The 24445-nt window shown below is 34.5% G+C and overlaps 2 protein-coding genes and 1 pseudogene across 3 annotated transcripts; 2 read left to right on the top strand and 1 right to left on the bottom strand.

Moving 5' to 3' along the window:
- The first annotated feature begins 552 nt into the window (after positions 1-552).
- On the top strand, positions 553-2609 carry LOC107819745 (protein HEAT INTOLERANT 4-like; annotated as a pseudogene).
- Positions 2610-8478: 5869 nt separating this feature from the next.
- LOC107819746 (mechanosensitive ion channel protein 6-like) lies at positions 8479-16568 on the top strand. The gene is made up of 5 exons (XM_016645893.2): positions 8479-10844; positions 11710-11833; positions 12379-12672; positions 13027-13229; positions 13828-16568. Exons 1-5 carry the CDS (start codon positions 8788-8790, stop codon positions 14114-14116), a joined length of 2967 nt encoding a protein of 988 aa, XP_016501379.1. The 5' UTR covers positions 8479-8787; the 3' UTR covers positions 14117-16568.
- LOC107819748 (pentatricopeptide repeat-containing protein At2g17033-like) lies at positions 14666-17826 on the bottom strand. Of its 2 annotated transcripts, XR_001655784.2 has the most exons (3): positions 17427-17826; positions 15658-16944; positions 14666-15358 (listed from the first exon to the last, which is right to left on the bottom strand). XR_001655784.2 is itself a non-coding variant. In XM_016645895.2 (2 exons), exons 1-2 carry the CDS (start codon positions 17709-17711, stop codon positions 15862-15864), a joined length of 1368 nt encoding a protein of 455 aa, XP_016501381.1. In that variant the 5' UTR covers positions 17712-17826; the 3' UTR covers positions 14666-15861. The 2 variants fall into 2 exon arrangements, 1 of the variants encoding a protein (XP_016501381.1); XM_016645895.2 differs by having other exon boundaries at positions 14666-16944.
- Positions 17827-24445: the final 6619 nt, after the last annotated feature.

The following is a 24445-nucleotide window of genomic DNA, read 5'->3' on the forward strand; positions in this document are numbered from 1 at the left end:
AAATATTATTAAAATACTCAAATGACTATCTTGTCCAGTATGAACTCTATTTTTAAAGGGTAAAAAAGGCAAACGACATTTCGTTAAGGGCCTTCGTGCTTTTAATATAGTATAGATGTTTGGCAAGTTTCTCCAATCCTAAAATCATTTTTTTCAAATTTTAACATGCATGTCTTTTATTTTTTGTTCTCTCAATATGTTATTGCATCGTGAAAAGAATCCCTTCCATATCTGCCGACTAAAGTCTTCAATGCAAGTAGAGACACTGTCACAGACTCACAAAAGGCAGCCCTTAATTTGTCGTTCTTCCGTTTGCTTTGAGGGTATTACAATTTACATAGTGTTAAAGACTAATTCAAAGTTGGAGAAGGAAAACGATTTGGTATTTTTTAATTTACTTAGTTCATGTTTACATTGAATTTATAGTCAATTATATATAGAAATAAATTTTCCAATTCTTAGTCAAAATAGATTTCATACTATTATAAATATAGGTTATGTATCCTTTAAATTACCGTCAGAATCCCCCAAAACCAACCTATAGCACCCATAGACATTGATTAACCTCTATTACCATACCCAAAAATCAATAAACAATGAGGAAAGGCACAAAGAGAAAGGCTGCACAAGTACGAGGAAAAGGTAAGTTCAAAGAATCGACCCAAGAACAAGCCCAATCAGCTGTTGAGCAAAGCCAATATGTTCACATAATTGCTAGGCCTGAGATTGAGACAGAGTACTTTCCTGATAAGCGTAATTTGGAAGATTTATGGCAAGAAGTTTTTCCTGTTGGCACAGAATGGGATCAAATCGACATGATTTACCTATAGGGTTAATTTCGCATATGGTCACTCAATTATGTTTCAATTTCATTAAAGTCACTCAACTATTTTTTGTCACTTAAAAGTAACTAAATTTTTACATTGTTACTTAAAAGTCATTTTAGCTCAAAACTCTACCATAAATATGACATGGCATAAAATTTAATGAGAAAAATTCAAAAATAAATGTCACATAAGCCTTAATGGACCATACCTACTTTAGATCCATTTCTCCCTTAATTTGATTTGACCTATAACCCAAATGGATTTCAATAGGGGGGAAAACACACCGCTAATAAAATTAGGTCTTGTAATTTTTTTGTGGGGTTTTTATCGTACAAATAATATTTCTTTTGTCTAAACAATTGCAATAGGTTGTCTGTAATTGCATGTTCATCATAAAAATAGACTCTTATTAGCCTTATTATTATTCTTGTATGCTTATAATACATTAATATGTTATGTAAGATGAATACAATCCTATTTTAATTTCACTAGAAAATTATAAATATATTATGTGAGTTGGATATAGTCGTATTTTAATTCAGTAGATTTTTAAAACGACTCGGATGGGGCATACAAACAAGATAAGAATTTTTTTAGTATAGAATAATTATAAATAGACATTATGTAACAGAAAATGCAAGAATTTTGTAGTATAGGATAATCATTTTAAACTAATGTGAAATTTAATATTTTTTTTATTGAAAGCATTTGGTTATGGGTCAAATAACATCAAGGAAGAAATGGATCTAAAGTGGATATAGTCCATTCAAGTTTATGTGGCATTTATTTTTGGATTTTTCTCATTAAATTTTATGTCATGTCATATTTTTGGTAGGGGTTTGAGCCAAAATGTGAAAATTTAGTTACTTTTAGTGTCAAAAAATAATTGAGTGACTTTAGTGAACTTGAAACACAGTTGAGTGACCAATCATTTAAATTAAGCCTTTACCTATACAAGTGGAATTTCTCGAATCTCGAATATGCATTTGAACAAGGCGGAGAATTGCATGGGAAAAAAGTCTATCTTTTTGGTTGTACTGAACCACAACTAGTTTATTTTCATGGCCAATCAAAAGTCATATGCATACCTGTTGTGATTGCTGTTGTATCTTCTTTTCCACCTTCTGATAAAATTGGAATAAATTCCGTACAAAGAGAAGCTGAAGAGATACTACCAATGAAACAGATGAAAATGGAGTGGTTTCCATATATTCCTTTAGAAAAACGAAAATCTCAAGTTGAAAAACTCAAATCTCAAATTTTTATTCTAAGGTGTACTCAAAGAAGAGCTGGTTTAAAACACTTGAAATTAGAGCGAGTGAAGAAGTTTGAATATTGCTTACCTTATTTTTATCATCCATTCTCAGGAGATGATCAGCTCGAACAAAGCACCGTTGTGCATATCTTATTCCCAACTGAACCGCCTGTATTTTGTGAGTTTGATTGGGAATTTGATGAGCCAAAGGAAATGGCAAATTAACTTATTGAGGCAGAGGAGTTGGCTTTAGATAAAAAAGATGAATTTGTGAAATTTGTTGAGGAGAAAGTTGAAGAAGGAAAGAAGAATAATCGAGGCTAAAAAAGCTATAGATGAAATGAGTGAAGAAAAGAAAGCTGCATTTCAGAGTATGAAATTCTATAAATTTTATCCTGTGTCTTCACCTGATGCTCCTGATGTATCTCAGGTCAAGTCTCCATTTATAAACAGATACTATGGAAAGGCTCACAAAATTTTCTGAATTATGTAGTGAAAATTAAGCAACTGAAGATTTTGAATGAGAGATTATTTTGTAGCAAAGATTTGGAATCTCGTATAATGACTTTAGTCTACAGGATATAAACACAGTTTTGATCATAGTATGTTAATGTCGATTTCATTTTTAGTTAAACAACCATTCTATTGTTAAAATGTGCACGTTCAATCTTCAACCATCTCTATTTGATTGCCATTTTTTTACCACGAGTAATGTTGCACTTTTTTTCTTTTCTTTTTTTGGTTTAGTATTTTGGATATAAAATATTGTGACGTATAGGACAGTCTTGGAGCAACGGTAAAGTTATCTCCGTGTGACCTATAGATCACGGATTTGAGCCGTGGTAGCAGCCACTAATGCTATAGGTGGGTCTTGGAGCAACGGTAAAGTTGTCTCCGTGTGACTTATAGATCACGGGTTCAAACCGTGATAGCAGCCACTAATACTTGCATTAAGTTAGGCTATCTACATCACACTTGAACCCTGCATGAACTTAAGGTGTTATGTGCACGGGCTCTTTTGGTTTATATAAAATGTAGTGTTATGCTGTCACATTGAAGTTAAATCTTTCATGGCAATCAAAATTTAAAGCAATTTGAGATATATGATTGGAGAAACTCGATAACAATATTTTTAGCATCTTAAAACACGGGCTTAATAACCTAGATCACGAATAACGCAAAGTAATAAAAAACGAAACAAACTTTACAGAATGACAAACGAAGTCAAATGTCAAGGTTTTAGAGACTCTATTGCCGGACTGAAAAATAATTTAATTTTAAGCTTATGATTTTGCCCTGGATAGCATATTTTTATAATTACAGAAATCTCATTTATATCTATATCTATCTATATCTATATCTATACTATATTAAAAGCACGAAGGCCTTCGCGAAATGTCGTTCGCCTTTTTTACCCTTAAAAAATAGATTCCCCTTAGGACAAAATTGTCATTTAAACTTATCCTTAATGTTTAGGAGTTCTAAATCAATTAAATTTTGTACATTAAATTTTTCCTTATTTGAATATGGTAAAAAGTACTAATATTAAATGGACTCAAGGAACAACATGTTTTTAGGGGTATTCTCGCTATGCTTCTTATGCGAAACTGCAAATCCTACTCTTCCTAAAGCGAGAGACTTTTGCCTCAAGAAAACTCCATTTACATAAACCTAAGAAGTCTTCTAAAATCTCATGTCTTTAGACTAGAACAAATATCTTCCCTGGTTAAAGTTGTAGATTATTCCTTTAGTTAGTTTTGTTATAAACCAAGACCTGTATATTAATTTGGAGAGAGAAAGTTTGTATATTTTATGCAAGTTATTCTCTTCTAATTTTCTAATTCTTTTGGTGCATGAATTGTTCGGGTGACTGCTGGCATTTCGTAAATTAGATTCGAAGCACTTGTGCTAAAGCAAAAGAGCTCTTCAATTCACAAAAGAAACTTAAAAGAGGGAAGGGATCACACAAAACAACTTTGTGCAAATATTTCAATTTAATGTTGACCATCCGCAGGTATACTTCTGTATCCAAAGGTCCATAATGTAAAGTCTTCCATCAAGATTAGGATAATAAGAATGCCACAATTGATACATCCATGTCGCTTAGGTTTTTTTAAGTTGACGTTTCACGTTTTTATATATTTTTTGCAGCTAACATGTTATTTATATAGATTAATATTATTTTTTTGGTATAATTATTTGGTTATTACTATTATGGAATCAAAAGTATAAAAAAATATTCTTATAATATTTGATCTGACATTTGTACATTTTGGTACGACAATATTCCTTTAACATATTTATTGTACAATAATATAAATATAAATTGTAACAACAACAACAACAAGCCTTTTCTACCCTTTAAAAATTAATTTCACACTAGATAAAATAGTCTTTTAATTATTTTCCTAATTTTGAGAAATATAAATATTTAATTATTTTTTAATATTTAAGATTTCAAAATCAACTAAATTTTTATATTAGATCTTCCTTATTTGAGCTATATAATATAATAAATTTATAAAGAAAATCACATTAATTTGTGAAAAAGGAAAATCCCATTATTATATCAATTTATGGAAACTTTGTGGTACACGTTCGGAATGTAGTGATAAAAATGCTTCTTCTTTTTTTTCCAAGTTTTCTCTAAATGTCTGACCTTTAAACTAATTAAAAAAAAGACTCTATCTCCTTATGTACGAGATTCTATTAAATATGATAGAAATATGTAGTGAGAGAATTTGCTTCTTCAAATTTTTACTATTTGTTTTTCCCCATTAGAGTTAATTAATTATTTTAGACTAAATTTGATTACAAACAATAAATATATTAGCATAAATATACATTCCATATTGGATATGCCATCAATGTTTTAAATGTTGGACTTAGATTTTTTTTTTTCTTCAATTTAGAATGAGCTAATATGTTAAAATTTGAATTCAACTATGAATTTTTCACTTTCTCTCCTAAATTTTATGAGGTTTCTTAAATTATATGACCTTTTTCAAAATAATAAATATTTTTTTATTTCATTGTAAGATTCGTGCATGGGTTGCCTATGAGAATATTTGCTTCTTTCAAGTTTTTCGTAACTATTTGAATTTTTTTAAATAATAAAAATAGCTTTTTTTCTTGTGGATGATTGTTGTGATAATATATATTATCCTTTAAAAAATTGATTTCACAATTCACATTGGACAAAATTATAATTTTATTGTTTTTCCAATGTTAAGAAGTTGAAATTTGAACTCAACTATGAATTTTTCACTTTCTCTCCTAAATTTTATGAGGTTTCTAAAATTCCTTGACCTTTTTCAATTAATAAATACAAATTTATTTCATTGTACGATGTGTGCACGGGTTGCTTATGAGAATATTTGCTTCTTTCAAGTTTTTAGTAACTATTTGAAATTTTTAAATAACAAAAAGAGCTTTATTCCTTACCCCTATCCTGGGGTAGAGAGGCTGTTTCCAAATAGACCCCCGGCATCATTCCCTCCAAGAACTTCCCACCTTGCTCTTGGGGAGACTCGAACTCACAACCTCTTGGTTGGAAGCGGAGGTTGCTTACCATAGTTAGAACTAAGACAAATTAATTTTATATAAATAATTATTTTAGTAGAATAAAAAACACACATAGAAGTTTTGTATGAAAAATGATGTTTGATTATCTGGATATATAATAATATTTCCATTTCTCTTTAATCAAACACTCCTTCTAGAAAGTTTATTTATCAAAATGTAAATAAACATTCTAATAAATACTATAATTAGAATAATTTGTATTAATATCCACAATTATTATACTTTTTATCTCAACATTAAATTTTAGGAATAATTTTGAAATGATACAAAACAATTATACATTAAATATATGTAGCTTAATAATATTTATAGAATATTTTAAAGTTTTATAGTTATTGAGATGGGGTGCACGCGCAGAGCGCGTACCCTGAGACTAGTACTATATTAAAAGCACGAAGGTCCTTAGCGAAATGTCGTTCGTCTTTTTTACCCTTTTAAAACAGAGTTCACACTAGATAAAATAGTCATTTAGTTATTTCGTTAATATCTGAATATTCATTAATTTATTTTCCTAATATATAGAAATAGTCATTTAATTTTTTCCTAATCATAAATTCTTTCCTTTTCGAATTGTATAGGCAAAACTTCTATAAAAGAGCTATTATTCCAAGTCTCGATTTCCAGATTCTCTTTTTCTGAATACAAACAATTTATATTTATTCATGCTCGGATTTTTTGACTTTTTAATTATGATAATTACTTTTTGAGTTATGTTTAACTCTCTGATATTTGACCAACTAAGAACATAAACTATGCTAGCATGCATATTACCTCTTGTTTTAGTAGTATTATTTGTTAGTTCTGATACGGTGACATTTTTTATTTATTAATTAGTAGGAATAGTTGTTATCAACCATTGTTGCACGCAGATGTTGTGGTTGTTAATAAGCATGAAGATCAGTTAAAAAGAATATGCATTTCATCGCAAAGAAGAAGGAAAACGAAAAAGCCATTATTACGTTTCTTATGATTTCTTGGTAATTTGTCTATGTTGACCAACTTAAAATCTTCTTTTGCTTAAAGTCTTGCAATACTCTATTTAGACAGATTTATTGTAGACAACATAGTGTAATATATATATAGAAACCGTGATATGATAATTAACTAGCCTTAGAATCTGCAATTGTAACCACGTTAGTAATTTTGTGAAGAAAGATTTGATAATGTGCTAAAATCAAGCAATGACTAGCCTGGCAAAATACACATAGATAGTACAAGTAAAAGTCGTTTCTACATTATTATTGAATACACAGAGCTGCCAGAATTTCTTTTTGACAATGATTCGGTTTTATATAAAGATAGTTTTTATTTGCTCTTTATCTTAAAATCTTCTACACCAACTTCTCAATTATTTTCCCTTAACATATCTTTTTCAATTTCATGTTTTGGACTCGAAGGATTTCAAATTTGAGATAATTAGTCTGGGTGATTCAATAAAAATAATTAGTTAGAAATTTGATGTATGTCTTATAGTTCCCTATTATTTTTTCTACGTTTAATAATTAACAATACTAATTTTTTTCAGATTTTAAAAAATTTACCGACATTTAAGTTTTTTTCCTAATATTAAGGAGTTTAAATCAATGAAGAATTTATGTATAGATACTTCTTCCTTATTTTATTTGTATTATGCATCTACACTATAATGCTTTTCTTATTGCATTCGTAAACTTAAGTCCTATTTCATGTTTAACTCTTGTTTCATGAGCTGCAAAGCCTAAAAAAATGAGGAGAGAATAAATAGGAATGAATCTGATTTGAACCACTACTTATCAAATTAGGTAAAAATTCCCAATATTCATTACTATATGTATAATCTACTGAGAATTTATCACTTCATTGATATAAGCCAATAAACACATAAAATTACACCAACTTAAATATCTGAACTTACGCAAGTTACTTTACATATATAAGACGACTTGAAATGATAGAATAATCATTAAATTATACTTAATTTTTATATGATTAATAAAGAAACATAAATAAACATTGCAGTTATGTATATAATAAAGGAGTCCTAAAATAAGAGCACACTCATGTACAAATTTAAAATAGGAAAATACCACCTATATATAGGAATACACCAAACAATTACTATATTAGTAAACTTATACTTTGTTTTAACTTTTCTTTTATGATAACTCAATCAAAATTTTCAGTTTAAACTTTATGTTATTCTTTTAAAATTTAATATTTATTAATACGAGGTACACGCGCAACGCGCGTACCCTAAAGACTAGTGCATGTTAAATAGGACAAGTTTCAAAGTTTTTCTTTCTCAGCCTAATTAAATTTTATGTGCGGTATAATTAAGTGGTTAAGATTTACCCTGATTTATTACCATATTTGATTATGGAAGGGCAAAATATTTACCATAATTAATTTTATTTTTCCTAAAAGAAAAATCTATGTCTTCAATATTGAAAGATTCTTTCTTGTTGAGGATCCGTGTTTCATATAAAACGCAATAACATCCACAATTTAGTTATTAAAAGTCTTGTTTATAATATAATTTTTTTGATATATTTCTATTTATCGTGCCACAAATAACATATTTTTAAGTGTAAGAAATATTGAAAGAATGTTTAAATTAATTAATTTACTCGTCTCATGATTATTATTAGAGCCATTTTTTCGATGCATTCGTATAATTCCTTTTAGGTTAAGATTTAAACGTGAACCAGAATTCCAGAAAACATTACACAAGAATTTTCATGTCATGTAAAGCAAGCATATCTCATGGGAAAGAAAGAAAAGTTTTGGCTAATACAAAGTCTAAACCTACATTAACGCAAAGCCCGCCGTATTTTACCTCCTAATTAATCGTCACATAACCCATCTGTGATTCTGTTTCCCTTAATCTCTTTCCCTTTTCTTTAATTTTCTCTTCCTTTCCAATACCATAATTGTCCAAAACCACGTCATTAGATTTACACAAACACAAACACAAACACAAACACAAACTTACATTTAATATGGGAATTTACAACATTAAATGTTTCCCAACTACAGCATCTCATAACTGAAATTTCATCCAAAAATGTGCTTCATCAACCTGAAAGATTAGAGGAAACATCAATAACATAGAAAATTTCATATTAATCATCTAACAAAGGCATGGATCAACTTTCTTCATCTCTCAAGAAATCATTTAAACCTCATAGTTCCTATAAACATACGAAAAAGTTATCCGTTCCTCACGATATCGAAAACCAACCTATCCTCTCTCATCAAAGCCCCGAAACCCCGTATTCTGCTTCTTCGTCCGTCAATTCTTCCTCGTTGACAACAAGATCATCCATTGATCTTAATGATCGTCGCGAAGTCATTGTCAAGATTGATGGCGGAGAAAAAATGACCACTCGGGATGGAAGCGAACGTAACATGTTATGGCATGAGACAAGTTATGAATTTTGGAGAGAGGATATGATGAATAGCGGGCCTCAAAACAATGGCGCGACAATCCAACGTGGCATTAAGGACATGCCTGAAGATCCACCCTCGAAATTAATCGGACAGTTCTTGAATAAACAGAGAGCTGTTGGTTGTGAAATGACATTGGACATGGATTTGGAAATGGATGAACTGAGGAATCATCCAAAACCTGATAATGATAGCGCTGCCGGATCCAGTCCACTAAATTTTCCATCTGTTGACAATAACATGAACAACAACATAAATAATCATCGTTATACGACGTCAAAGGATCTAAGAGTTTCATTTCAGGCTCCGTCACCACCTAGTAATGTGGTTGACATCGAGCCTGACCAAGCCTATAATGACAATGAATGTTGCTCGACTGATGAAGGTGAAACTAGCGATGCAACACCCGATGAACCAAAGTATCTTAGCCGAAGAAGGACGAACATTAATAATCCTCCAGATGATAGTAATAACAGCAACAATACTTACTATACTCCTAAAACCAATGCTGGTGATAATGATCAGGTGCTAAGGTGCACTTCATTTCAGAGAAGAGCGAGCGTGTTAGGAAGAGCAAAGACAAAATCAAGACTAATTGACCCGCCTGAGATACCTGAGAGAAGATCAGGAAAAATTGGAAAATCAGGTCAAATAAGATCTGGATTGTTAGGAAGAGCTTCTGGGATGCTAAAGCCACCAGAGGAGGAAGACGATGATCCATTATTCGATGAAGATCTTCCGGATGAATTTAAAAAGGACAAAGTTGATTGTTGGACTCTGTTGCAATGGATAAGTCTTGTTATTATTGTGACAGCTTTAATATGCACACTTGCTATCCCTTTATTGAAGAGGAAAGAATTCAGGGGACTTCATTTGTGGAAATGGGAGGTTTTGGTTCTTGTTTTAATATGTGGGAGATTGTTATCCGGTTGGGTGATTCGGTTAGTTGTGTTCTTCATTGAGAGGAATTTTCTGTTGCGAAAAAGGGTATTATATTTTGTTTATGGTGTTAGAAAGCCTGTTCAGAATTGTCTTTGGTTAGGCCTCGTTTTAATTGCGTGGCACTTCATGTTTGACAAGAAAGTTGATGAGAACAATAAGTTTTTAGGGTATATTAATAAATTGATGATATGTATGTTAATTGGGACAATGTTATGGTTAGTGAAAACTCTTATGGTTAAAGTGCTAGCATCTTCATTTCATGTTAGCACTTTCTTTGATCGAATTCAAGAATCGTTGTTCAATCAATATGTGATTGAGACACTATCAGGACCACCTTTGATAGAAATTCATCGATCTCAAGTAGAAGAGGACAGAACATTGGCTGAAGTTTGGAAGCTGCAGAATATTGCAGGGGCACAGTTACCAGCAGAACTTAGGCCCCCGATTGCTCCTCAATACAGTAGTAACAAGGGCGTAAGTGTTAATGGAGGACAAACGCCAACACCAAAACCATCAAGAACAGTAAGCATTTCGATTTCTGGTATTTCTGGTCCCTTGTCAAAAAATCCAGATGAACAGAACCAAGGGATATCAATTGATCATTTGCATAAGTTGAACCCCAAGAATATTTCAGCTTGGAATATGAAGAGATTGATTAAAATAGTAAGGTATGGGGTAATATCTACGCTGGATGAGCAAATACTGGATACCAAACAAGAGGATGAGTCTACGACACAGATTAGAAGTGAATATGAGGCCAAAGTTGCAGCCAGGAAGATATTCCGAAACGTTGCCAAGCCTCGATCCAAGTAAGTAATTTCATAAACACTCAGTCAGTCAGACATATTAGTCCAAATCTGAGGTTGCATTGATCCCCCTCTTATGCTAATACAATTAACATAATGGAAGACAATAGGAAAAAAGATACTTCTATGTAATTTTCATCATATTTTGATCTTCACGTTTGATTCTTGTTAAATACCTACTTTGTGGCAATAACATTTAGCAGTTCCTGAAATGATTCCCAATTTTGGAATTACTATTGTATGGTGTATGACGGGGAGCCTTGGAACAACGGTAAAGTTGTGTCCGTGTAACCTATAGGTCACGGGTTCGAGCCGTGAAATCAGTCACTAATGTTTCATTAAGGTAGGCTGCCTACATCACACCCCTTGGGTGCGGCCCTTCCCAGTACCATGCGTGAATACGGAATGCCTCATGCACCGGGTTGCCCTTTTTTTTAATTGTATAGTGTATACTTTGGTTTTGTGACCTGCTGTAGTTTGACTTTTATTCTTAATAACTTAGGGGTCGTTTGGTTGGGAAACAAGATAACCCGGGATTGTTATCCCACCTTCCTGTAGGGATAAAAATAACACTACAATCCCCGAATTAGTTAGTTATACCGCGATTTTATCCCAACCAAACGTGAGATAAACCTATCTCAAATTTAATCCCGGAATTAATTAGTCCTTATCCCTCCTACCAAACGAGCCCTTACTGTTCTGATCAATAACACCTTTCCATATTTTATGCTGAATAAAGATCACCTGATTTATTCTATCTTGTGGTACACTTATTACTCATGTCACAAAGAATCATATACTACTTAAATAGCAGTCACATGATCATATCACTTCAGTAAAATTGTCTAAAACTTTGTTCTTCGGACAGATTCATCTACCTGGACGACTTGAGGTGTTTCTTGCGAGAAGAAGAGGCTTTGAAGACTATGAATCTTGTGGAAGGATCACCAGACAGAGAAAAGATCAGTAAAGCATCACTCAAGAGCTGGGTGGTAAGAAATGCATATTATGCAATAACTATTGCTTTCTGCTCATTAATTCTTGATGAAGTTATGCACATATTTTTTTCTTTTCTACATACTCTTTGTTTGAAATAATAAACTTAGAGGTCGTTTGGTACGCGGAATAAGGTGGGATATTAAGGTGTGGGATTAAATTTATCCCATCAAACTTGGGATTAAAATTAGCGTAGGGATTATAATCCCAGGATTATAGTCCCAGGATAATTTAGTCCGCAAACGATCCCTTAAATGTTTTCATTTTTCTGTTGAGTTATTATAGGGTGGTGTCTTTTGAATCATCCTAAAATGTTTATAAATGTTGAACTTGTATTGTAATGGTGGAGTTTTTCATAATATTTATCAGTGGTTATCTCCCTCTTCCATCCTCCTTATGCCTTATAATTTTCTTCCTTTGAATTTTGTTAGTCTCTTCTTCCATTTACAATAAGTGGTAGCTAGCCTAATTTGAATTCCAACACTCTATCAATAGTTGTCTATGTCCACGTTATCAAACGACTATCCTTGAATTTCTGCAGGTGAATGCTTTTAGAGAACGAAGGGCACTTGCATTGACGCTAAATGATACAAAAACAGCTGTGAACAAACTTCATCAGATGGTGAATGTTTTAGTTAGCATCATCATTCTGGTCATCTGCCTTGTAATTTTAGGGATCGCGACCAGCAAGTTCTTGCTCTTCGTCAGCTCTCAGGTTGTTGTTGTGGCATTTGTATTTGGAAACACTTGCAAAACCATATTTGAATCCATCATCTTCTTATTTGTAATGCATCCATTTGACGTGGGAGATCGTTGTGAGGTTGATGGAGTTCAGGTATATAGCATACTTTCTTGATCCTTTTTCCTTTTAATTATGTCTCTATTTGTTCATTCCTTTCTATTCAAACATAATACTTCCTCTGTTTCATCTTTTATATCGGTGTTTGACTTGACACAAAATTTAAGTAATTCACATTACAAGATTAATCTTAGAACTTGTGGTATTAAATATTTCATTATATTTTTTTGGCTATAAGAGCAATTCCATTAAGGGTAAAACGGAAAGTCTAAATATAAAGGTCTTCCAAATATAGATAGGTGCCATTTCTTTTTAAAACAATCTAGTACCGCTTTTTAGCGTAGTTATGTGTTTAGCAAGGCCTGATATGTATAATTTTTTGTGTTTCAGATGATTGTTGAAGAGATGAACATTTTAACTACCGTCTTTCTGAGATTCGACAACCAAAAGATAATGTATCCAAATAGTACTCTTTCAACTCGACCTATTGGCAATTACTACCGTAGTCCTGATATGGGAGACTCGATTGACTTTACTGTCCACATTGCTACACCAGCAGATAAAATTGCTGCTGTGAAACAAAGAATAACCAGGTATATATTTATTCTTGTCATCCAATATTATCTTTTATCACCTCTGCGAATGCTTTGCAACAGGTTTGTAGAAAACTTTACTTACATATTTAATTGACAAAAGACATTAGAGTAACAGAATTCAAAAGAAAGAACGCACCAGCCGCATATGAATTTCGTGACATAATGTCGCGAAAAGGATGTTTGATTGGCCTTTAGATGGATGCCCCTTTCTTTCCTTTTTTAATGTTTTCATGTGTATATCCACCTAGCAAGAAAAGGGGAAAAAGTAAAAAACTAAAAAAGCTGAAGAGAAGCTATTTTTTTTCTTTTAATCTAAATGGTCCCCGGGTCATCTTGAGCACACTTTGACTATTCCACCAAGTACCTGCTATCTCCCACCAGTACATGTATTGGTAACTTTGTCTTGGTAGGCAAAGTTATCCAATATTCGCACTGGTGTGGGGTAGCAAATACCAGGTGGATAATCGAGGTGCACACAAGCTAGCCCTAACACCGTTAAATAAAAGTTTTATTAGTTAAAAGAATTTGTATAATAGTGAAAATTAGATGATATTGAGTTATGACTTGACATAATTTTGGTGGCTTGCTATTGCAGTTATATTGAGAGCAAGAAGGACCACTGGTATCCCTCTCCTACAGTTGTACTGATGAACCTGGAAGACCTAAACAGGTTGAAAATGTCTGTATGGATTAGACATAGAATGAACCATCAGGATATGGGAGAGAAATGGCTCAGAAGAGCTCAATTGATTGAGGAAATGGTTAAGATTTTCAAAGAGCTAGACATTGAATATCGACTGTATCCCATTGACATCAATGTCCGCGGTATGCCTCCCATTACCTCCAACAGGGTTCCCTCAACTTGGCCTACTGCTGGGAACTAAGCAAGAAAATCTCATCGGAATTGGCTTGCAGATGCTCCAATTTCCAAATGCGAGAGCTTCACTTTTGGTGTTCTTTTATTAGTATAGGACATTATGCCACAGGGTTTTTGGTGTTGCCCTGGATGGCCTCGGCATAAGTTGTTTTCCACTTTTTAAAGTAGAGAAGGTTATTATAATTAGAAGTTTTTCCCTTCTAAGTTCTAACATAGGCAGATCAAGGAATTAGGTACAAAGTACCCACATTCATCCAGTTTGTGACAATCAAGGTAAAATTAGCATAAATATATTACAATTTTTTTTTTTTTTTTTTTGGTTAAATTATGCAACTACATAAAAGAATTTGAGCCAAAAGTGACTAGTGCATCTCTATATGCTACCGAGGATGCACACCTATCCCTGCCTACTATACTTGCTACAAAGGCACACATCTATTCGCGCCTACTAAACAACGTGCAATTAGGAATGGATTGGATCAAGTAGGATTGTCATATTGGAGGATCGTGTAATATTTTTGAACGGACCTAATGACAAGGCTAAAATAGTGCAACATTTTCTTGTAATGATAAATTCAAATAGGAGCCAGCTTTTGGTACATTACTTTGAAGTGAGAATTCTCTTAATTAGCAGCAAGCTAGCAAGTCTTCTTGAATGAATATTGCCTTCGCAAGAAGGAAGTAGTTTAGTAGAGTGAATTACATTCAGTTGCCTGAATTCTTTTAGTAAAGAGATTCTCTCCACCTGGTGATCATTGATCTAATATAACTATCATACCAAGGATAAAATAATGGACATAACTTCTGTGCTGACCTTGCGTAAAATCTGCGGCAATCAGAAATATTGAAGCACGGTTGTACACAATTGTTCGGGTTGGAGCTACACCATCATTAAATCTTGTAGTGCGCAAGCTCGTTGTCTTACTTGTTGGTTAGAATTCCTTCTTCTTGAACAGAAGAACTTACAGATATTCCTCGACTATTACTCCGCTCCTCGGTCCACGGATGGTCTCGCCAATTTTGCACAAAGGTGGATGTTGCTGAGTTTTTTGGATACCATCACGAGACAAAATGACAATGTTTTTGCAACCCAACGTTTTTTTTTCCACGGAGCAGTAAACGTTGGTGTGATTGGTTAGGTATGAGCAATCTATGCTACAAATCGATTTTGCCGGCATGTTTGTCCTCCTCTATTATGAATAATCCACCCAAACAAGGACCTTGATCTTTAAGATTTTGCTCATAAACCCTGCAAGAGTAATAAATTCATATATTTCTTAAACAGGAAATCTTGCTATGATTTGTTTCTCCACTTCAGTTTGGATGCAAATCGCTGTCATTGCTTACTTCTGAACTGCGATGCAGCTCGATTTGTTTCTTTGACTTCTTTGCAGGCGTTTTGCCATTGTGAAAAAACAGGTAATTAGGCCAATAACCAAATATTAAATGCTTGAACAGTTCGCAATATGCAGCAAAATATTAGATGCTTCAATAGCTGAAGATGACCGTTCAACAAAAAGCTACATGCCGCAACAATTAATGATTTACCTTTTTTCTTATCAGCTACCTCACTGATTATGACGGCAAAATGCACATTTGAGGATATCAGATGATCGTGTCTCAACTTTCAAACATACCAACTAGATTGATAGGTATTAACTCAATTGAACATATTCAGCTTCTTGTAGTAATCCGTTGTGGTAACATCTTTCTTGATTCAACATGTAGACCTATCGCTGTCGGGATATCCTTTCATGTATAAGTGGCATTGTAACTTGATAACCACTCCATGAAATTTTTTCCTTTACCAATGAAACATCCAATGTTCTTCCTATCAATCCTGAGTGGACATCCCACCCGTAGCAGTATTTCCTTGATCAACCCTTTCACAGGGGATTCTCCTCTAACAACACTGTGTTTTCCCGTCCCACATACCACTGTGATTTCCGCAGGAAGAACGCGATTTTCAGCAACAAGCTTGCATTGAAGCTGATGAAACCATTGTAATATGACCACATAAGCAGAGCTCAAATGCATCCCATGCAAGTCCAGCTTCAACTCTGAAGGGTTCCACTGCATTGTTTCCTCCAAAACCGATGAGCCAACCAGTATCTTCACCAAACCAGCTTCATTCTCATTCAGATTGCCCATTAACTCTTCCAGAGAAAGAGGAAGACTCTTTGGATCTTGCAGCAAATGACTAATCGTGGGGCATGAATTCAACACCGAATTGTAAGTCCTGATAGAAAATGGAACATCTGAAGCTTTCATTTTTCGGAGCCACGACACCATTTCTGAAAGCTCGTACTGAGATCCAAATGAATTAAGCACCATATTCGCACCAACTGTATCTAATTTAAGTCCCAGACCATCCATTTGACCAACAATCCTTTTCATTTCGCTAAAGCATCCTGATTTCCCATATGAGTAAACTAGAGCTCTAAATTCAAACTTTGATAATTTCAATCCTAATTCCTTCATCTCTTCCATGAATTCCTCAGCTTCACGCGGTAATCCAATAGAACAAAATGCATCCACCATCGAGGCATACCCTTGTTGCTTCAAATAAACAGACGACGAACACAAGATAACCTGCTTCAATTTTGTAACAAAATTCAAAACTCCTCTCTCCGATTTTTGCTTAGATAGTGAATGAATCAACTGAGAGTAGAAACTACACAAATCTCGTTCTCGGCTTCCCAATTTAGAAACCGTTTCAGTAACTAGGGTTTCAGCTTCATCAAATCTCTCTAGCTTGTAAAGCAATGCAACCAAGTCAGCCACTAGTTTCGAATTCCAATCAAACCATGACGCTTCACTGATTTCCAAATACAACTGCAAATAAACACTTTGCCTTGCATTCAATCAGATTAATTGTATTAGAAATTAAGTAGCATAATTTACATAGATATAAATTTTATACATTTTCTGTAGAAATTATTTTACACTATCAGTGAATTGTAACCTTAAATAGCAGGTTAGTTAACATTTTTACCAGATTACTAATTAATGCTTATCAAGAGATTTTTGTGTAATACTTTTAAGTTACATACACCGTCAAGGTAATGTGTAATCTTGAAAATAAGATATATTACCTTCTACAACAGCTAAAAATGACCTCATAGCGCACATCTTACTTGAACTGACAAAATATATAGCTTAAATTATACTTTAATTACCTAATAAGTTAATCTGATTGTATAAACATTGAAATACAAAATAATATAACTGCAAACATATTTCGCTTGGCAGCGTATCATTCTTAGCTTAATCAATGAGAAGGACAAACTGAAATAGATGATAAGAGAGAGACGTACGGGGAGGGCAAGAGAAGAGAGGCGAAGGTTAGAGGTAGTAGGAGATAGGAGCTGAGATAGAGTACTGAGAGCAACGTGTTTTGAAGAAGAAGCGACGAATTTCCGTAGCAAGCGGTGAGTAGCGGATATATCGTCGGAATCGGTGGCGATAAGGGTGGAGATAAAGCGGTGGCCTTGTTTGCTTAATGAGCAACGAGGACTACCTGACTGTGCGTGACGGTTCCAGAGGCTTATCCGGTGAAGTGGCAGCGTCAACGGCGCCGGAACTAGGATACTTCCGATCATCGTTTTGGATAAATAATCGAATCTATCGTGTAAAATGGCAACGATACAAATTTGCCCCTAAATTTTTCCAAATGGTTTTGCACTATAGTTAACCAAAATTTGTCCTTATTGTGTTATGAAATGATAGTACGCTAAGCTAAAAGAGTACTATGACGACGGTCCATGATTTTTTAGTTGTTTTCGTGTAAATTAAGAAATTCATCTTTTAATATTAATTAGCAATGAAATTAATTATATTAATATTTACTATTTCTTCACATAAATAATCCTAACACATACTCCAATACTATTTACTCCAAGGACAATATAGGAAAAAAATAATTAATCCGTTCTTGAAATCTGGAAAAATACTTATGGACCACAAATAAAAGGCCAAAAAATTACTTATTTTGGACCGAAGGGAGTATTACGTTAAGACTTAAGAAGTTAACTGTTGATAGAAATTTCTTATGTTTATATAGTTTTGTCCTTAATCTAGTTGTAATTTTCAATTGAGTCCCTATGTTAAGAAACTTAGGGGTCGTTTGGTTTAGAGAAAATTGTGCGCGGATTAATTGTATAGGGATATGTAATGCCATAACTAACCGCTTTTCTTGTGGAAGACACACACTTCTATTTTTTAGTGCCAATAGAAGATTGTGAGGTGTCGTCCAATGCAGTAATCAATGTTTACGGCTTGTTTGGATGGCTGTCACATATTGTATTGTATCGTATTGTTACTTTAAATACAATATTTATTTTGATTGTTACTTAAATTTTGTTGTATCGCATCGTCAAATTCGTTGTTACGTAACGATGAAAAGTGTCACTTTATAGAACGACAAATTTTGTGTGATCGCATCGTTACCTTATTTTTCTCTTTCATCTTGTCCTTCCTTATTATATTAAATAATAATTTTATTTTATCCTTTACCTTACCTTTTTATATAACTAGTATCTATAAACGTGTGTTGCACGTTAATAATAGCACGTGATGGTTTAAATATTAATTTGTTATGAAGGAACAATAGAATTTAATTAATGAGAGAAATCTTATATATAATATTACAACAATCATCTAAATGACGAAAAATATTGTTACATTAGCATAATACGTGAATTCAAAATGAAAGGATATCATCAGAACTTACATAAATGATCAATTTTAGTGATGTTAAGTAGATAATTATGTATTGCGGTATAAAGTTATCTAATGTGATAGTATCTTACCGAACACTTTTTTATATTGATATCTCTCTTGAAAGTGCAAAATATAGTTATTCATGTAAGAAAATATATTGTGGTAAATATAGTTCAATATTTAGGATGTTTGTCCTTGTGCTTTATTTATTATAACTACAAAACATAAACATATTGAAAATTATTTTCAAACAAATTTAAAAGGATATTCTTTAGTTTCGAAAGACAAAAGTTGAATTCGGGAATAAACACATACTTAGAAGCACATTGAGCAGTATCATAAGTTCTGCATGTATGATGTTTGTAACGACCCGACCGGTTGTTTTGAGCTTTTGCACTTCGCTCGCCAGTTCTTGGGCATTACTTGCCCCGTGTGGTGTATTATGACTTATGTAAATCATTGGTGTTGGGTTTCAGGTTAATCAGAATGAATTTGGAAGAATAGTTCTCAGTTGAAGCTTGAAATTTGAAAGGTTTGACCAAAATTTGACTTATGTGTATTTGATCTCGGATTAGAATTTTTATGATTTGGTTAGCTCCGTTAGGTGATTTGTGACATAGAAATGTGATCGGAATTGGTTTTGGAGGTCCGGTGTAGAATTAGGTTTGAATTGGCGAAGTTAGTATTTTGGCGAATTCCGGTTGATAGGCGAGATTTTGATATAATGGTCAGAATGAAATTCCGAGAGTTGATATAGCTTCATTATGTCATTTTTGATGTGTGTGCGAAATTTCAAGTTATTCGGACATCGTTTGGTCGGGTTTTTGATCGAAAGAGTATTTCGGAAGTTTTTGAAAACTTAGGCTTGAATTCGATGAGTTTTGGGTAATTTGATGTTGTTTGAGGTGCTTTGATGATTGGAGCGGGTTTGAATGATGTTATGAATTATGTTGGCATTTTTGGTCGGGGTCCCATGAGGCTCGGATAAGTTTTGGAAGAGTGTTTGGAAGATTTTGCCATTTTGAGCATAAGCATGTAATGATCCAAAGGTCCATTTTTAGTTCTAGAGATCAAAATTTGATTTCGAAACTTCTGGAATTTTGATAATGAATTATAGGACTGATCTGAAAAGTTTGGTCTAATTTCATCAAGTCGCGATTGGGTTTTTGACACTAAACATGAGTTAATTGTTTAACGAGTTAAATGGGTATTGAACTAAGCAAATGAGATCCGAATTGAGTTTCGACTAAAGGGCTATGTTTGTATCATTATTTGTGACTCATAGGAACAAGAATCATCGAATTTCGAGGTTCCAGGCTCGAGAAATGAATTTTTGAGTAAAATTATTTTTTGAAAATATTTAAGGAAAATGGAAATGAAATTTGATTAGAAAGTGATGATATCGGGCCTGTATTTTAGTTTTGGTGTCCGGTACAGGTCTTATATATGGTTTATGCACTTTCTGTAAAGTTTGGTTGAAAACGGACGTCGTTTGATGTGTTTCGGACTCAAAATGGAAAATTTGATGTTTTATGAAATTTGAAAGAATTCTTGGATTTTAAAGCTTAATTCATGGTATATGACGTTATTTTGGCGATTTGATTGCACAGTTAAATTCGTAGGATGTTGTTGAGTTAGTGTATATGTTTGGTTAGGAACCCCGAGGGCTAGGGAGTGCTTCGGAGGTGTCTCGGAGTGATTTCGGACTTAGGGAAAATTGCAGAAAATTGCAGAAACAGTATCGTGCACAGTACCCCATGAACAGTACCCCATGAACAGTACCGTGAACAGTAAAAACGTATGAACAGTACCCCGAAAATTCCTGGACAGTGTATAATTCGGGAGTCCGAGATTTTTCCCATTTTTTGAGCTATGGAGCTCGGATTGAAGCGATTTTCACCATATGGATTGGAGTAAGTGTTCTATATCTAAAAATGATTATATTTAATGATTCCATGGTTATTTTCATCATGAATTAGTGAATCAAATGGAAGAAATTGGAGAAAATTGTAAACCTTTCAAAAACGAAAATTCTAGATTTGGAAGCCGAATTGTTGTCGGATTTTGGTAAAATTTATATGGTTGAACTCGTGGTTGGATGGGATTTCATATTTTGTAACTTTTGTCGGGTTTCGAGATGTGGGCCCCACGGGCAAATTTTGAGTGTAATTTCGAATTTTTGATGAAAAATGTAGAATTTCATATGGAATTAATTCTTATAATTTTTATTAACTGAATCGAATCGTTATGGCTAGATTCGAGGCATTCAGAGGTCAATTCGAGGGGCAAAGGCATCGCGAGCTAGAGAATTAGCCGGTTCGAGGTGAGTAATGATTGTAAATGATGCCCTGAGGGTTTGAAACCCCGGATTGCACATCGTAGTGTTATATTGAGGTGAGACTGGATGATGAGCGCGGGGTCTTTTACTACTGGGGATTGTGACTTGGTCCGTCCCGATTGATGATTTTACTGCGTATTTTACTGAAACTTATTTGTTATCATCATGATTTGGGTTGTTTGCCATATTTGGGCTTTATGCCAATTATTTGAACCCTTCGGGGATTTTTATCTCTATTTTCTCACTGTTTTGACTTATATCTAAACTCAGTCCTATTGATTATTATTATTTTACAAACTCAACCACTTTTATACAGATTTGAAACTCAAATGATATTTCTAAATGATATTTTGGGCTGAGAACTACTGTTTTACAAATGCCCGAGAGGCTTATGATAATTTCGGACTGAGTGAGGCCGAGGGCCATATGTGAGGATATGTTGAGTGATATGAGGCCGAGGGCCTATGATACTTTATACGCCACGCGGTGGCTTGAGTGATGTGAGGTCGAGTGATATGAGGCCGAGGGCCTATGATACTTTATACGCCATGCGGTGGTTTGAGTGATGTAAGGCCAAGTGATATGAGGCCGAGGGCCTATGATACCTTATATGCCACGCGGTGGCTTGAGTGATGTGAGGATATGCTGAGTGATGATGCCATGAGGTGGCTTGATATAGCGCTTGGGCCGTAAGGGGACCCTCCGGAGTCTGCACACCCACAGTGAACGCGGGTACCCATTATGCTGAGTGATTGATACTATGCTCGAGGGGATGATATGAGTGATTGTGAGGTAGCCCGCGGGGCTGATACTGTTCTGAGAGTGAGCCCGAGGGGCTGATACTGTACTGAGTGACTAATATTGTGCCCGAGGGGCAGATTTCTACTTGTTATTTTGATACTGTGCCCGAGGGGCAGATTTCTACTTGTATTTTGATACTGAGCCCGAGGGGCAGATTTCTACTTGTTATTTACTGCCAAATTACCTGTTTTAATTGTTTTAAAAGAGATTTCATTTGATATTTCACTGATTTACTGGTTTTAAGTGATTTCACTGCTTCTGTATAGAATGATTTGTGCCTGTACGTATTTTCTTGCTTTCAGTCATTATTTATATATATTACTCACTAAGTCAGAGCACTCACATTACTCCCTGCACCTTGTGTGTAGATTCAGGTATGTTTTGGCTGATCGGAGGCAGAGTCATCAGAGTTTGGCAAGGTAGTTACCGGCGTTCGCAGCACTGCTTTTCTCTCTCCTTATTTCATTAGTCTGTATTTGTACACTCTAGGCTTTCAGTTGTATTTATACCCTAGTAGATGCTCGTGACTTGTGACACCCCGGTTAGGGTTGTGTCGGGCTGGGTTTCCGCATTTTATCTATATTTTCCGCTATTTGGTATTATTAAACCATGTTGTACTATAATTGTGTTAAATAACTGTTTAAAAGGACGAATTGGGTTAGACTGGCTGGCCTTGTCTTCACGAGAGGCGCCATCACGACCAGGTTCGGGATTTGGGTCGTGACAAGTTGGTATCAGAGCCTAGGTTACATAGGTCTCATGAGTCATGAGCAGGTTTAGTAGAGTCTCGCGGATCGGTATGGAGACGTCTGTATTTATCCTCGAGAGGCTGCGGAACCTTTAGGAAAAATTCACATTTTGAATTCTTATTGTGCGTCCTTGATTCAGCTTTAAAATTAATTATTCAAATTCCTTCCACGTGTTCGCATGCACATGAGCGCTCAGTATTATATATGCCTTGATGGCTTGTGATTCCCCGATCGAGGGGCGAGATGTGATCTCTGTAAGTTGATGTTGGGCTAGTCTGAAGGACTTGAGGCCGGATCTTTGCCTATGGCTTGAGCACCGAGGTGCTGATTGTGTGAGCAAGTATTTTTGAACTTATATGTTCGGTAGTGTCCCTATTAGTGGGAGTGATGGCTGGATAACTATGTGATGAGTATGTTAGTACTGCGAGATGTATCCATCTTGATTTGAGGTATAGCCCCGAGTTATGGGTGTGCAAAGAGTCTTTTCATGTGTCCTAGTTGGGAGTGAAGTAAATTTCATGTTGCGGTATGAGTTTAGACTCAGGAAGACTAAGTGACTGCGTAATGGTTATGACGGTGGAAGGTATACATAAATGTTAGTTTAAGGCGAAGAAGGTGGGTTATCTCATGCGAAGTGTTCTAAGGTTGTACGATCCTTATGTGTCTGTTAGATTTGCGAGTGAAGGATATGTGTTGCAACTTAAATTGGGTCGCTTAGTGAGTGGGTATAACTGTTGAGAGAGTGGAATGCGAGATTTGCAGAAGAGTTAAAATTCTAGATGATCTGTGTTTTCACAAGCTTATAAAAGATTTGAGTTTAATCTCATTATGGTATCATGGCATCAATAGAGTATAATCGTTATGAGTTATTGAGCGTGTGTTGATCTATGGCTTCGAGCCAAGTGGGGGAGTCCGCTATTGAATAGTTAATTGCACGGTTATGTGCTCTAATGGTTCCAGTTTGAGGCGTATTTGTAAATCAGTTGTGGCTCGAGTAAAGGAAATTTCAATAAAGTTTATGTTATGCTTTATGGGTGTACGAGAATCGGGGAATGACTTGAGTTGTGGTTGGTAACGAATGCTCGGTGCATAGAGCAAGAAGTTGCTTGGTTATATTAGAATGAGGTCACATTTTGCGGTATCAGAGTGCCAATGAGGCACGGGTAGTTCTGTTCGTTAGGTCAGGTAAGTTGCAGTTTGAATAAGAGTGAATGACTTTCGAGAATGGTTCTAATGTGTTCAGGATTCTACATGGAATGTGGAACAATCGGGTATCTTAAGGTTGTGTATGTGTTAGAGACTGTATTTTCATTGGAAGAGGTCAAGACTTGTGGTATTTTTATGTTAATTATGAGATTCTATGTATCAGTATCAGGAAAGTAAAGGTAACTGATTTAGATTCACAGGAAGTTCTTCAGAGTAAAGTATTCTGGAATGTGGTGTTTCTGGGAATATTTGAGAGAGTATTCAGCGGCTTATGGGTCTTAGATAGTGTGGTCTTGTTCTTGGGTCTCGTGTAGTGAGCCTGGGTTGAGGAATTGTGGTGCTACAGCAAGAGGGAATATCAAGTTGAAAATGAATCAGAAGGGAAATCAGATAGATGGAATAGCTTGATAGTTGCGCCAATCAGTATGGTAAGGATATGATTAACTCCTTGTGCGTGTTCGAGGTAATGAGCTCTTACAAGTATTTTGCAGCAATGCTCTTGGGTTTTGATGGCTTTCTT

The sequence above is a fragment of the Nicotiana tabacum genome, chromosome 5, assembly GCF_000715075.1.
Source record: "Nicotiana tabacum cultivar K326 chromosome 5, ASM71507v2, whole genome shotgun sequence".
Taxonomy (NCBI): Eukaryota; Viridiplantae; Streptophyta; class Magnoliopsida; order Solanales; family Solanaceae; genus Nicotiana; species Nicotiana tabacum.